Below are 12,886 nucleotides of genomic sequence, written 5' to 3' on the forward strand. Positions count from 1 at the left end.
CAGGGGGTTTTCATCTGTGGAACAGCTAAACACAGAGTGGGAGTCTCCCCTGTGCGGAGTCCCGGCACAATGGTCTGTGCACCACGCTGGTTCCCCTTCAGTCCCAAGAGCATCCATTGCACAGGGCAGTGTTTCACCCAAAATAATCACAAATTCAGGACCCGAAGAAGTTGCCACTGGAGCTGAGTGAGTAATTCACAGTGAATAATTAGAAAATAAATGTAGCCTCCTTTTGTTCATCTCACAGGTTCCTTAAATGTATCTATTGTTTTCCAGTTTGATGAAGCAGTAACTTTTAAAATTGTGCATGTATTTTATATGTGGTATTTGATATGTCTATGGCAGGATGATGAATATTCAACAGTCAGGCAATGTTGCTCAGTTGTGATTGGTGATACAAGTCACATGGTATTTTCTTCTGTGCCTTGACTGGATGAGCATGTGAGCACTTCGGCCATGAATATTTTGCGTGTAACTTTGAAATTCATTTCTCGCCAGTCTTTTTTGCCAGTGAAACTTGAAGGCTTGAATATTTGTGGGAAGTGAGCATAAAGTGGGTGTGAACAAGGCTACGTTTTTATTTATCTGTGAAGATAATCTGTAAAATTATGTTTGTATTATCTACCCAGCGCCAGTTGTCGTTTTTCTTGTGGAAGACGAGGCAAAAACCAAACAACATAGGGCCTGATCCAAAGTCCGGTGTAGTCAAAGAGTGCCTGGACTTCAGTGGATCAAGCCCATACTGGAGAGCACAGTACTAATGAGCCTTCTATTTGTTTCCTACTTGTGTTTTTTAGTCTCTCATATTCCTCGTTCGTGACTGGAGTTTCCCGTATGAATTTTCCTATGGAGCTGATGGTGGTTCCGAATTTTTGGAAAAACGTCTTAAGGTTTGTCCTACATTTCTGGATGCTGTTTGGCATGAACTTGTCATGAATTAGTTCTGAGCTGACCTGGCCAGATGAGATACGTTTGATGGAAAGGGATTCAAGAATGACTTAGAAAGCCCTTCATCTCCTAACCCAGGGAAGCTGCTGCTCTCCACACACCACTGTACGAATAGAACGTAGGCTGGGCTGGAGACCCTGATTCTGCACAGTGCAGGTGCACAGAGTTGTGCATGTAAGCTCAAGGAGGACATGATGAGCAGGAGACAGAGTACAGAGCAATTGGACTAATGAGAGCTCAGCTGAGTGGCTACCAAGTTACTCCTGCTTGGAAGCAGGAAGATAGTACGTGGAGACACCTCATGTGCACGTTGAGACTCGCAATCCAGAGCATCTCTCCTCAGATACATCTGTTTTCCGCCCACACCCTTTTTGGCCAGTGCTCTTGAAAGTAAAGGATTGGGCTTGCTTTTACTACCACATCTTATGGAGGACCAAGAATAACCCACCGTAGCCTTTGCTCACACTTGCATTGAAACACAACTGGCTCTGCTCCCTCATGCACGCCTTGCTGGATGACAGCCATGGAGATGACTTAGCAAAGGCTGCATGGGTACAATTAAAGCTGAAAGACAAGTACTGGGATAGGAGGGGGTGGTTCATGTGGAAAATTGATGGGTGAGCTTACTACCTCTCCAGCAATGGGGATGCCACAGGTGGGAAGAGCAGAATGAAAACAAAATCCCTCCATCGCTCCTAGGAGCCATAATGAAAATACATGGAGAAGTATACAGAGTTAGCCTGTTCCACCATAGAGATTTCTGGGTAGGGTGACCAGATAGCAAGTGTGAAAAATTGGGACTGGGGTGGGGGGTATTAGGAGCTTATGTAAGAAAAAGCCCTAAATATCGGGATTGTCCCCAGGGCCAGCTCCAGGCACCAGCTCAGCAAGCAGGTGCTTGGGGCAGCCAACGGAGAGGGGTGGCACGTCCGGCTCTTCGGCGGCGGGTCCCTCACTCCCTCTCGGAGCGAAGGACCTGCCGCCGAATTGCCGCCGAAGAAGCGGTGGCGGTAGAGCTGCAGCCAAAGTGGCGCAGATCGCGATCACGGCTTTTTGGTTGGTTGGTTGGTTTTTGCTGCTTGGGGCGGCAAAAACCCTGGAGCCGGCCCTGATTGTCCCTATAAAATTGGGACATCTGGTCACCCTATTTCTGGGCAACATACATTTCAGATGGGAAATAAAGGATAAGTATATGATCAGGACGAATTTTGCATTAATAGTTAGTTGTATAATAAAATGTATGGGCGAGGGCACTGTTAGAAGTAGTCAGGAAATGTATGGATGATTTGATAGTGGAAATGAATGAAAAGGCCTAATTAAAGGGGGATCAAGAAAACCCCGGCTATAAACTCCTGAGATGGTTTTGTATTCTAGTCAGACTCACGCATACACATTTTTTAGAGTAATAACACGCTCCAGGGCCTGTGGTCAGAGTGAGACATAAATGTTACTTGGTTGCTGGAAAAGCTCTGTCTTTGGCTTCATAAAGCATGCATAAACCTCCCCCTGAATACACTTTCCTTAAACAATCAGTCCTCTTGCAGTATGTACTCCACACTTTAATGTTATACATCTGATGTCCACATAATATGCTAACATCAAGCTGATCTCTCGTAGGTCTCAGGAAATCAACATGAAGAATTGCAGAATGTCAGAAAACACATCCATTCCTGTTTCACAAACATCTCCTGCTTTCTGTTACCTCATCCTGGCTTGAAAGTAGCCACCAACCCAAATTTTGATGGAAAACTAAAAGGTTTGATGGAAAGCTAAAAGCTATAGTTTGATATTGAATCTGATCATTTACCTTTGCAATTGAATGATTGCTTTATTTATACACATTGTCAGGTATCCTATTCTCTCCTGAAGCCCTTTTGAATATTTTTGGTAAAACACCTGTAGAAAGCAGTGCTGATCATAGATAGCCCTTTCTGAATCCAACCAACATTTCAGTGATTTTAGCCTTACAAAGGGATGGGTTAGGACCTGCTAACACATAATAAAAAGATAAAGTTCTAGGCAGATGGCTGAGAACTAAGTGACACCAGCAGCCGAGGTTTGCATTTTTAGAGGCATCATTTTGCACCTATAATTAATTGATATTTTTGCTGGTAATTCAGTACAGGCACAAAGGTGTGGAAACAGCTGTGGAGCAAGACTGAGCTTTGGAAAATTGAAGCCCAGTTTGAAAAATGGTCCTTAAAACCGAGACACTTTGGTGTAAAAAGCTTTCCAAAGCAATACTTAGTCTTCTTGAGTCAGCTGATTAATGGCTTCCCTGGAGGGAAATCTTAGTAGCTCCGGAGCCTGGGGCTGTATTTCTGTTCCAAAGGATTTGTGGGAGGTGGATTTTTAAGTTAACTTTATTTGTGGTGGCAAAGCATTCGCTCTGCGCGGCAGTCATTTAACCCACAGTGACGTGCTTCCTGAAATCTCTTAGAAGGAAAGAAAATGTTCCTTTAGCATCAAACTAAACAATTAGACAAAAGAACTTGCTTTTTGGCCGTTGTATGCTCTAGTGCCTGCTAAGGGGACCATACATCCTACTCGTCTGACACTACGTGTGTGTGAAATTGGAATCGGTTAAAAGAAAAGGGATATATAAGATAGTCAGTCTCGAATGGGAATTATCCTCTATAGATTTCACTCCTTAGTTCCAAGGAAAACTTTAGGAGCCAGCTAGAACTTGATGACTGTTTTCGAAAGAACTGGTATATGGAGCCTCATCATTCCACTTCTCTTTTCCCTCAAAGCTGCCCACTGCTTCCTCAGAACTAATCAAATGAAAATATATCACTGTTGTTACCCTTTGAATGCCCAGACAGTCCCTTTCGCTTGCACGGTCCAGTTTCATAGAAAATATGTTGTAGATGTTGTAAGTTAAAATGACTTGGTCCTGCAGTTCTGGGTGATCTCGTCTGAATCGGTCAAGATGGCGACAGAGCCCATTAACTTCCAGCGACGACGCGAGCACCTCTGGGGAAGATGCCCTTGGTACTAGCAGGAGGCAATGAATCTAGATAGTCTCTCCAGTTTGGAAAGTGCTGTGATAGAACTTATCCCTGGAGGAGAAGGAAGGAAGATCGCTTTACACTGAGTGATCTAGACACTGTGCAGTAAAAATACCGCCACCACCTCCAAATATATGTCCCCATAGCTAAGAAATCAAGGAAATGTATTGTGTTCCAGGCCTGATGGGTGCACATATTAGATGTCACCTCCTAAGCCACCAGCCTTTTGGATTTGTTGGTCTAGCACAGCCCCCCATAGCAGTGTTTCTGGGCTGCAGTAGCATCTGTGTAGCTAGTCAGTGTTATGGTGGAGCTACACGTTCTAGGCATTCTCTGTTTCTGTATTTTGACTGGCAAAGACAATACTTTAGAAAGGTCAGTGATAAAAAATCGTCAGTGAAGTGCCTGCAGGAGTCATAATAAAAGATTATCCAAAGGGCAAATTATTCGCCACTGAACCATTTAAGCCAAGAGAAGCCTTACTAGAGATGTCTTACATGAAAACCTCACTGCTTCACAATACAGCAAAGAAATTTACAGCCATAGCCAGGAGGACAAACTGGAACCAACCGGCAGCAGTAGTTGATGCCAGGACCCTAATGTGATCCTCTGATGCACATACAAGAGCTCTCAATCTGCAGGTTCTAAGAGTCTGATGGTCCCAGTAGTTTTCAAATATTGCATATTTCAGAGTGCAGTACCCAGAAAGGACTGCGACCTCAGTGTAAGAAATCTCATCAGTGGAGTGCAGTAAAAAGCAGGGAAGAACAATTCTTATTCTTTTAAACCTATAGGCCAAAAGTTTTCAGGTCCTGATGTGATTTTTTTCAAAACAGGAGAGCCAAAGGAGAGAGAAAAGAGCACAGTATTTCCATACTCACGTTGCTGTTGCACACAGGCTCTGGTTGGGCAGAGCATGTAACTTGCCATGTTTCAGGACTGCGGCCTGGGTGGCCTGGCTTAGGGGTTAGAACCAGGTGGAAGCTGAGGAGTTGGGCCAGGAGCCAGTTATCAGGAATCAGGCTGGGTTGAATGCTAGCAGATCAGAATGGAGAGACAGATTGGAGGGCAGCAACCAGGGGGCAGTTACCCAAGTCAGGATGAGTCAGGAACAGGTAAGCACCAGACTAACCGTCCATAGCTGTGTGAAGCCCAGTCGAACTACAAACAACTTCCTGTTTCCTCCTCTGGCTTAAATAGGGGCTGTGGCCCAATCAGGCGCCTCGGAACTCTCCCAATCAGAGCATTGAGGCGGGGCTTATGCTCCAGTTGGGCTTCATGGACCGCGGTCCCAGCTGCTGTCTGTGAGCTGCGAGGCAGAGGATTGGTGTGTGATGACTCAGCCGGACCCACTTGTTCAAGACCTGCAGGACCTGACGCCATGCAACAAGGCCACAGTTACCAGTTCTGGAGGCATCGGTTACCTGCTTGATCATGCAAAAGCAGCTTTGTGCATGCAGATGGCTGTGGGTGCCAACTTTGTGGGTGCCATTTAGGAGACTGCTTTTAAAATGTATCATAACAGTGTGTATTATGCTTCAGACAAGTAGCACTAATGTGATAGTATCGCTTCTGAGAACAGCCATTATTCACTCAGACGGCATCTCAGTCGCAGGGTGGCTGGCGTTAGCTGCTAATGTTTCGCGGGTGCGTATTGCAGCACAAGTCTGAGTTGAGCTGATCTGGATCTGACGCGGGGTTTGCTTACAGAAATAGATGACGAGTTCATCAAGAACTTGAAGGTGTTGATTCCTTGGCTCCTTAGCCCCGAGAGCCTAGATGTTAAGGAGATCAATGGAAATAACATCACCTGTCGAGGCCTTGTGGAATACTTTAAGGTATTGGCTCCTTAACCACGCGAGGTCACGGTTATTCAGCTGGGAAGTGTTTGCGTTTTTTCCAGATTTAAGTGAGCAGTAGAGGAAGGTTTGGGATACACAGACTGGGGAAAGTGCACGTCTTTCTAGTGAAGGTATTTGTTTGTCCCCCATAACCACGGTGTCTGAGTAGCCTCACCACTCTCTGGTGCTGTTATCCCCATTGAACAGATGGGGGCGCTGCGGCACACAGAGACTAAGTGACTTGCCCAGGGTAGCACAGGAAGTCTGTGGCGAAGTCTAAGTCAATGCTTAGGGTGACCATATGTCCCGTTTTGGCCGGGACAGTCCCCTTTTTATGCTCTGTAATGGCCGTCCCGACTTTTTTGACAAAAACGGGCATTTGTCCCATTTGCTCTTCCCAACTGATTAATTGGCAAGCAAACAAATGCCCAGTTTACAAAAAAAGCCGGGTGGGCCCCCTAGGGGGCGTGGAGGAATGTTTTTTGGGGGAGGGCAGTGACACGAGGTGCCGTGCAGCAGGGCTCTGGGGGTCAGCCCCAGGCAGCGTGGGGCTCAGGGGCCAGTCCCAGCTCCAGCCCTGGGCGGCACGGAGCTTGCTGGGGGCGGTGGGGTGGCTCCGGTGAGCCCTGCGGGCAGGGGAGTGGCTCAGGCAAGCCCTGGGCCGTCCCGTTTTTACTTTAGGAAATATGGTCACCCTATCAGTGCTGCTCAGCACAAAAGGGCCCATTCCCTGCAGGGAGCTGGACATCTACGTCCCTTTTCAAAATCTCCTTAATGGTGCATGTGTAAGGGGTGTGTGTGTTTTGAATAAACATGCTGTTAAATGTGACGCTATGTTTGTATTGTTTCCTAGGCATATATCAAGATTTATCAAGGAGAAGAATTGCCACATCCCAAATCAATGTTGCAGGTATTTATGCTGTATGCTGTTGGCTGGCATGAGCTTGTCGACAGTGATTCACATTGATTTTCCGTTAGGCAGTCATTTGAGATGTTAGGCTAACGGAGGGCTTTGAGTCTGTTCTGTGATGCTCAAATACGCTAATCAAAGCAAGACCTTGTTGGAAATCTTTTGCAGTTACTTGGGGTAAAATTTTCAAAAGCACCAAAGTGACTTAGGACCCTGATTCCCATTTTCAGGAGTGAGTTAGGCACTCTGAGGCGTTTTTCACAAGGCAGAGGCAATAACTGTGTACATATGCCCGGTCATTTCCAATGTTTTCTTAACATTTCCCATAGCTGCAGCATGAGGGGTTTTTACTGCCTCTGGCTTTGGATTCCTGCAGGAATTGGCTTCCTATTTACTATTAACTACAAGTCAAGGTGCATCTATAAATCCCACCAGGAGCTGGGATCTGCCTTCTTGAGACGCCAGCCATTTGTCCCAGTGCACCAGTGGCAATTAAGATCAGCTGAGTTGCTTTTGCTAGCAGATTTTAATAGGCTGGTGTCTAGAAGCAGGGCTGTATTGGCAGAAGGCTGTTGGCTCTGCAATTTGTTGTCCATAAGGGTTTGGTGTAAGGTGCATCGATTCACTCAGGCTTTTGCAGGAAAAGGCAGGGGCGACTGTAGCAGTAAGCGCAGGAATGAATGGAGGGCTGGGGTCGAGTTGTTGCTAGCGGGAGGGTCAGGTCGAGCTGTTTATTATTTTTCATTTTTGTACATGAGCACTTCATATCCCACGGTGTACATGTGGGGAGTGTGCATGCCCCCACCCATGCAGGTGGATGGATAGGGATATGTTACTAACACAGCCTGCTTCTCTCCCGTCTGCCGCACCATCGGCTTGATCTGAAACTTGTGTTTTGCACCCCGCTTGCAGGCCACAGCTGAGGCTAACAATTTAGCAGCAGTTGCCACTGCCAAGGACACCTACAATAAGAGAATGGAAGAGGTAAGGGAACAGCTCATATTGTCATGGACCTCAGATTTTTCTTCCAAAGTAATAAGGCTGCACATGGTCTCCCTTTACAAGGCAGTTTACGAAGCAGCCTCTGTGCCTGGCCACGATTTATTGATCCAAACTTCTCAATAAACTTGGCAGGGATTTTAGTTTTAAGTATCTCAGCCAGCTAAAATGCTCAATGAAGGGTCCCAATCAGACATTCAGGGCTCGCTTCTTCTACTCCTGGGTGCGAAAAGGAGCTGTTTCAGAAAGTTGTGAGACAGCATCTGTCCCAATAAAAGCAAGGATGGATTTGAGATTCCTTACCCCGCTCCTTACCCCACACAACACCAAAATAATTGTGAGCAGCTTTAAGTGAATTAAAAATAACCCCCTTAAACTAGTGAATAATGAGGAGTTTCCTCTTGCTCTGGGGTAGAGATAAGACGCTCTGTGAAATGGAGGAGGGGCAGGTTGAGATCACAGGAATGTAACACAGTGAGGTGTTAAATACACATATGTATGTGGCCAAAAATAAAACTCTAAATAAATCTCTGTCTACCAATGCAAGGGGTTTAAGAGCAAAAATAGGTGCACTAGAATGGCTGGCAATGGAAGGGGATCTGAGTCAAGCATCAACTGTTGGAGTGTTTTCTTGAGTCTGCAGAGCTCCTGAACCAAGTGTTCTGAAAGGGGTAAGCTGCCTCACCATTCATCTCAACGAAATGGGCTTTCTGAAGGAGACAAAGTAATATGTTAATGGAAAAATCTGTCTAACCTGTTAAGCCTAGTGCTCGATTATGGCAGGCCGGGCATCCGAAGAAGTGAGGTTTTTACCCACAAAAGCTTATGCCCAAATAAATCTGTTAGTCTTTAAGGTGCCACCAGACTCCTTGTTGTTTTTAACAGAGGGCTGTGTGTGTCGGAGCCCCACCCCACCAAAACCACGAAGAAGGGATGGTAACAGCAAGAACCCTTCCCACTCCCCCACCCATCCAGCTCTCTGCTGGGACGATGTTGGTGGGGGCCACCTCAGAACAGTGGGTTTCAGAGTTAACCCACCGAGATGAGTGGAGCAGTTCATACCTCTCAGAGCCATTGTTTCAGGCTGTCTTCAGACTCCGCCAGTCTTCACTGTATCGACTACACTCAGGGCTCGTTTCAAGATTTGCTGTATAATTATGAGGGCTCGGAGCATATATTTCTTAAACGATGACAGTTTAGAATCCAATATCATCATGTGACTTTAACCTGTGCCTTAATCCGGTCCTTGTTAATCTCTTAATCCTCACCCAGCCCCCACTCCTCCCCAGGTGCCAAGAACCCAACCTGCTCCCAGGCAGCTGCCAAAGCCTCCAGCACCCCCACCAACTTCTAGGATACAGTTACACATTTTTCACTACAAAAAAATTGCAGCACATTGAAAATGTGGATGTTAATGAGACACCCCCCCCACCATGTGGGCTGCTGCACTGGGGGTGCTGTTCAATTCCTTGTTTAAATCACTAAAGGCGTCCACGTTCTGAATCCGAGAGAAGCTTCTGCCGAATTTCTAGGGGCTCACTGGAGTGTCCCAGAAGCTAGGGTCCTTGCAGCTCAGTTTAGGTCCAGTTTGCTGCATAGCACACAGGACCTTGCCACTTAGTTAACAGTTGCTGACCCAATGCTTGCCAAATCTTCTATTCGCGGCTATCCAGCATCTCTGTCTGCTCAGTCAGCAGTCTGACTTCATTTGCATCTTTTAAAAGCTTCTTGAAAGGTTAGCTTTTACCTGCCAAGCTTTTAATGCCAAGATGCCGGTTCACTGGGTTCAGAGTCCCATGCAACAGCCGCTCACACTGCTAACACCAAGAGTAAGGCAAGAAACTAGATTCCCTGAATTGCTGTAGGTGTGAATGACATCCCACAGCAATTCTGGCTGGGGAAACAGCCTCCGGAGTTCCAGACTTGATTTTGGTGCCGAATCCTGCAAACTCTTCTAAAGGGTGTAGTGATCACTGCCAAAGAATATTTCCATTGAAGCCCACCCTAGATCTGTTTATATATCAACATAGGGTCGGAATAAATGGTCAGTTTTCAGCATGGAGAGAGGTAAATAGTGGTGTCCCCCAGGGGTCTGTACTGGGACCAGTCCTATTCAACATATTCATCAATGATCTGGAAAAAGGGGTAAACAGTGAGGTGGCAAAATTTGCAGATGATACAAAACTACTCAAGTGAAGTCCCAGGCAGACTGCGAAGAGCTACAAAGGGATCTCACAAAACTGGGTGACTGGGCAACAAAATGGCAGGTGAAATTCAGTGTTGCTAAATGCAAAGTAATGCACTTTGGAAAACATAATCCCAACTATACATAAAATGATGGGGTCTAAATTAGCTGTGACCACTCAAGAAAGAGATCTTGGAGTCATCGTGGATAGTTCTCTGAAAATATCCACTCAATGTGCAGCGGCAGTTAAAAAAGTGAACAGAATGTTAGGAATCATTAAGAAAGGGATAGATAATAAGACAGAAAATATCATATTGCCTCTCTATAAATCCATGGTACGCCCACATCTTGAATACTGCATACAAATGTAGTTGCCCCATCTCAAAAAAGATATATTGGAATTGGAAAATGTTCAGAAAAGGACATGGAACGGCTGCCATATGAGGAGAGATTAATAAAATTGGGACTTATCAGCTTGGAAAAGAGACAACTAAGGGGAGATATGATAGAGGTCTATAAAATCATGACTGGTGAGGAGAAAGTAAATAAGGAAGTGTTATTTACTCCCTCTCATAACACAAGAACTAGGGTCACCCAATGAAATTAATAGACAGCAGGTTTAAAACAAACAAAAGGAAATATTTCTTCACACAACGCACAATCAACCTGTGGAACTTCTTGCCAGAGGATGTTGTGAAGGGCAAGACTATAATAGGGTTCAAAAAAGAACTAGATACGTTCATGGAGGATAGGTCCATCAGTGGCTATTAGCCAGGATGGGCAGGGATGGTGTCCCTAGCCTCTGTTTGCCAGAAGCTGGGAATGGACGACGGGATGGATCACTTGATGATTCCCTGTTCTGTTCATTCCTTCTGGGGCACCTGGCATTGGCCACTGTCGGAAGACAGGATACTGGGATGGATGGACCTTTGGTCTGAGCCAGTATGGCCGGTCTTATGTTATCATGTATCATCTGTACAGTGGTAGCACCAGCCTATGGGGCTACAGTCACTGTGATCTGTAACTGAACTGTTGTCTCTGAATAGGTTTGTGGGGGAGACCGGCCGTTTCTCGCACCCAGTGATCTTCAGAACAAACACCTGGAGCTCAAGGAGGAAGCAGTGAAGCTGTTTCGAGGCGTTAAGAAGATGGGTGGGGAGGAATTCAGTCGCCGCTACCTACAGCAACTGGAGAACGAAATAGATGAGCTCTACATACAGTACATTAAGCACAATGACAGCAAGAACATATTCCACGCGGCACGTACCCCTGCAACCCTCTTTGTGGTCATCTTCATCACGTACGTGATAGCCGGAGTGACCGGCTTCATTGGCTTGGACATCATAGCCAGTCTATGCAACATGATCATGGGGTTGACCCTTATCACTCTGTGCACCTGGGCATATATCAGATACTCTGGGGAATACAGAGAACTGGGAGCAGTAATAGACCAAGTGGCTGCAGCTTTGTGGGACCAGGTAAGAGCATGAGCTTGTGATAAAAATAGACATTCTTTGGCCTTGATTTGCTTTGGGATTCTCAGCGCCTTTTGAAATAACTTTTAAATACATCAGTAAGGCCCCAGGCCTGCAATCGGACGACCTGCACACATCCAGTTGCAGGATCGGGGCTTAAGTCAGCTATACACTCATCCTCTAGACAATGGCCTATCCTGTAGCCTTTCAGAGCAACTTAAACACCCCATTTTAACCCATGCCAGACAGTTTCTTTAGACCTGCCACACGCTGAATGCACCTGCACTAGGTGCTGGGAAAGGCAAGGATAGGGGACTTATTTTCAGTCTAGTTTATTGAGATGATTGTAAGGGTGAGTATTCTGGTGTCCAGTATGGGGGCCCTGAACAGAACCGCCCCCAGCTTTGATTACAGGTCATGTGAGTGAAGTAAGATGGAGGAAACAGGGACACTGGAGCTTGTTTAATGTATGACACCACTAGCCATTACGTGCAAAACTAATGCCTCCCATTCAGATTTTGTGTGTCCTGCACAATGTAAATCCTGGGCTGTAAATTGAGGTTGGGGACCTCATTTTGAAATGCGGACTTAAAGGTCCTGGCTACAGAGAGACGGGGGGGTACAAGTCAGCGTGTTAGATGGTGATCACACAGGTTTTCAACAATCCGTTATCCCGTTGGCTTCAACGGAGCTATTGATGTGAGTTAAGCATCTGTATAAATATTGGCTCAATCAGGGCCTAAGCCAACAATGCTAACGTTTCAAAAACATGGCGGCCTTTTGCTCTTCCAGTTACCCGGGCTGGAATTAGCTCACTTGTTTATTTCACATTCCTAACCCACCAACTGCAGTGTACGTCTTATTCCATTGTGCTTGGAGTCGAACAAAAAACAGAAGGCGTTTCTCATCAGGCTTCAGATTCATAGGTGATCTTTATATGGAAATCAACAGATTCAGGGTTATTAATATGACTTAATTTACTTAATTTCCATTCTTTCCAGTGACCTAAAGTTGTGTAATAGCTTGAAAGATGCAGTTTTGGGTGGAAAATGACACTTTTAAGCTTCAAAAGTAATGCTTTGATAAAATACTCAACGCAGGCCCTCGGGTAGAGATCTTGAACATACCATGACATCAATTCACCATTGCAAATGGATGCAAAGTCACAAATGGAAGCAGAAGTCAATGGATAGAGGGTACCAGGCGGGTGCAAGTTTCCACCTACATCATGCACTCATGAGATCAGGGTCCTCAGAAGTGGCTTTTACTTGCATGGTGGGTCAAATAAATGGTGCATTAAACACCGCGTTTGGCCAGACACCCACTGACGTCAGCGGGAGTTTCACCATTGACTTTAACAGCAACAGGCTATACTGACGTGTTTCAAGGGACACCATCCACTTGAAATCTAGTCAGTTCGGGGGCGGGGGCGGGGCGGGGCGGGGGGGGGGGAGGAGTTAAAAAGAGCGACACCTGCCCGTGTGTGATTTTACAACTGTTTTCCTATTTTTAAAAAA

At 45.9% G+C, this 12,886-nt stretch overlaps 1 protein-coding gene across 2 annotated transcripts in view; it reads left to right on the top strand.

Annotated features, from left to right (window-relative positions):
* ATL1 (atlastin GTPase 1) overlaps positions 1 to 12,886 on the top strand; it is a 48,399-nt gene that overhangs the window by 28,369 nt on the left and 7,144 nt on the right. For both annotated transcript variants that reach the window (XM_034768885.1, XM_034768886.1), the window contains exons 7-12: positions 798 to 890; positions 2,566 to 2,704; positions 5,670 to 5,797; positions 6,654 to 6,710; positions 7,623 to 7,694; positions 10,941 to 11,372. In XM_034768885.1, the coding sequence (XP_034624776.1) occupies positions 798 to 890; positions 2,566 to 2,704; positions 5,670 to 5,797; positions 6,654 to 6,710; positions 7,623 to 7,694; positions 10,941 to 11,372 (921 nt within the window). The remainder of the gene's footprint in view (positions 1 to 797; positions 891 to 2,565; positions 2,705 to 5,669; positions 5,798 to 6,653; positions 6,711 to 7,622; positions 7,695 to 10,940; positions 11,373 to 12,886) is intronic.

This window comes from Trachemys scripta, chromosome 4 (genome assembly GCF_013100865.1).
Source record: "Trachemys scripta elegans isolate TJP31775 chromosome 4, CAS_Tse_1.0, whole genome shotgun sequence".
Taxonomy (NCBI): domain Eukaryota; kingdom Metazoa; phylum Chordata; order Testudines; family Emydidae; genus Trachemys; species Trachemys scripta.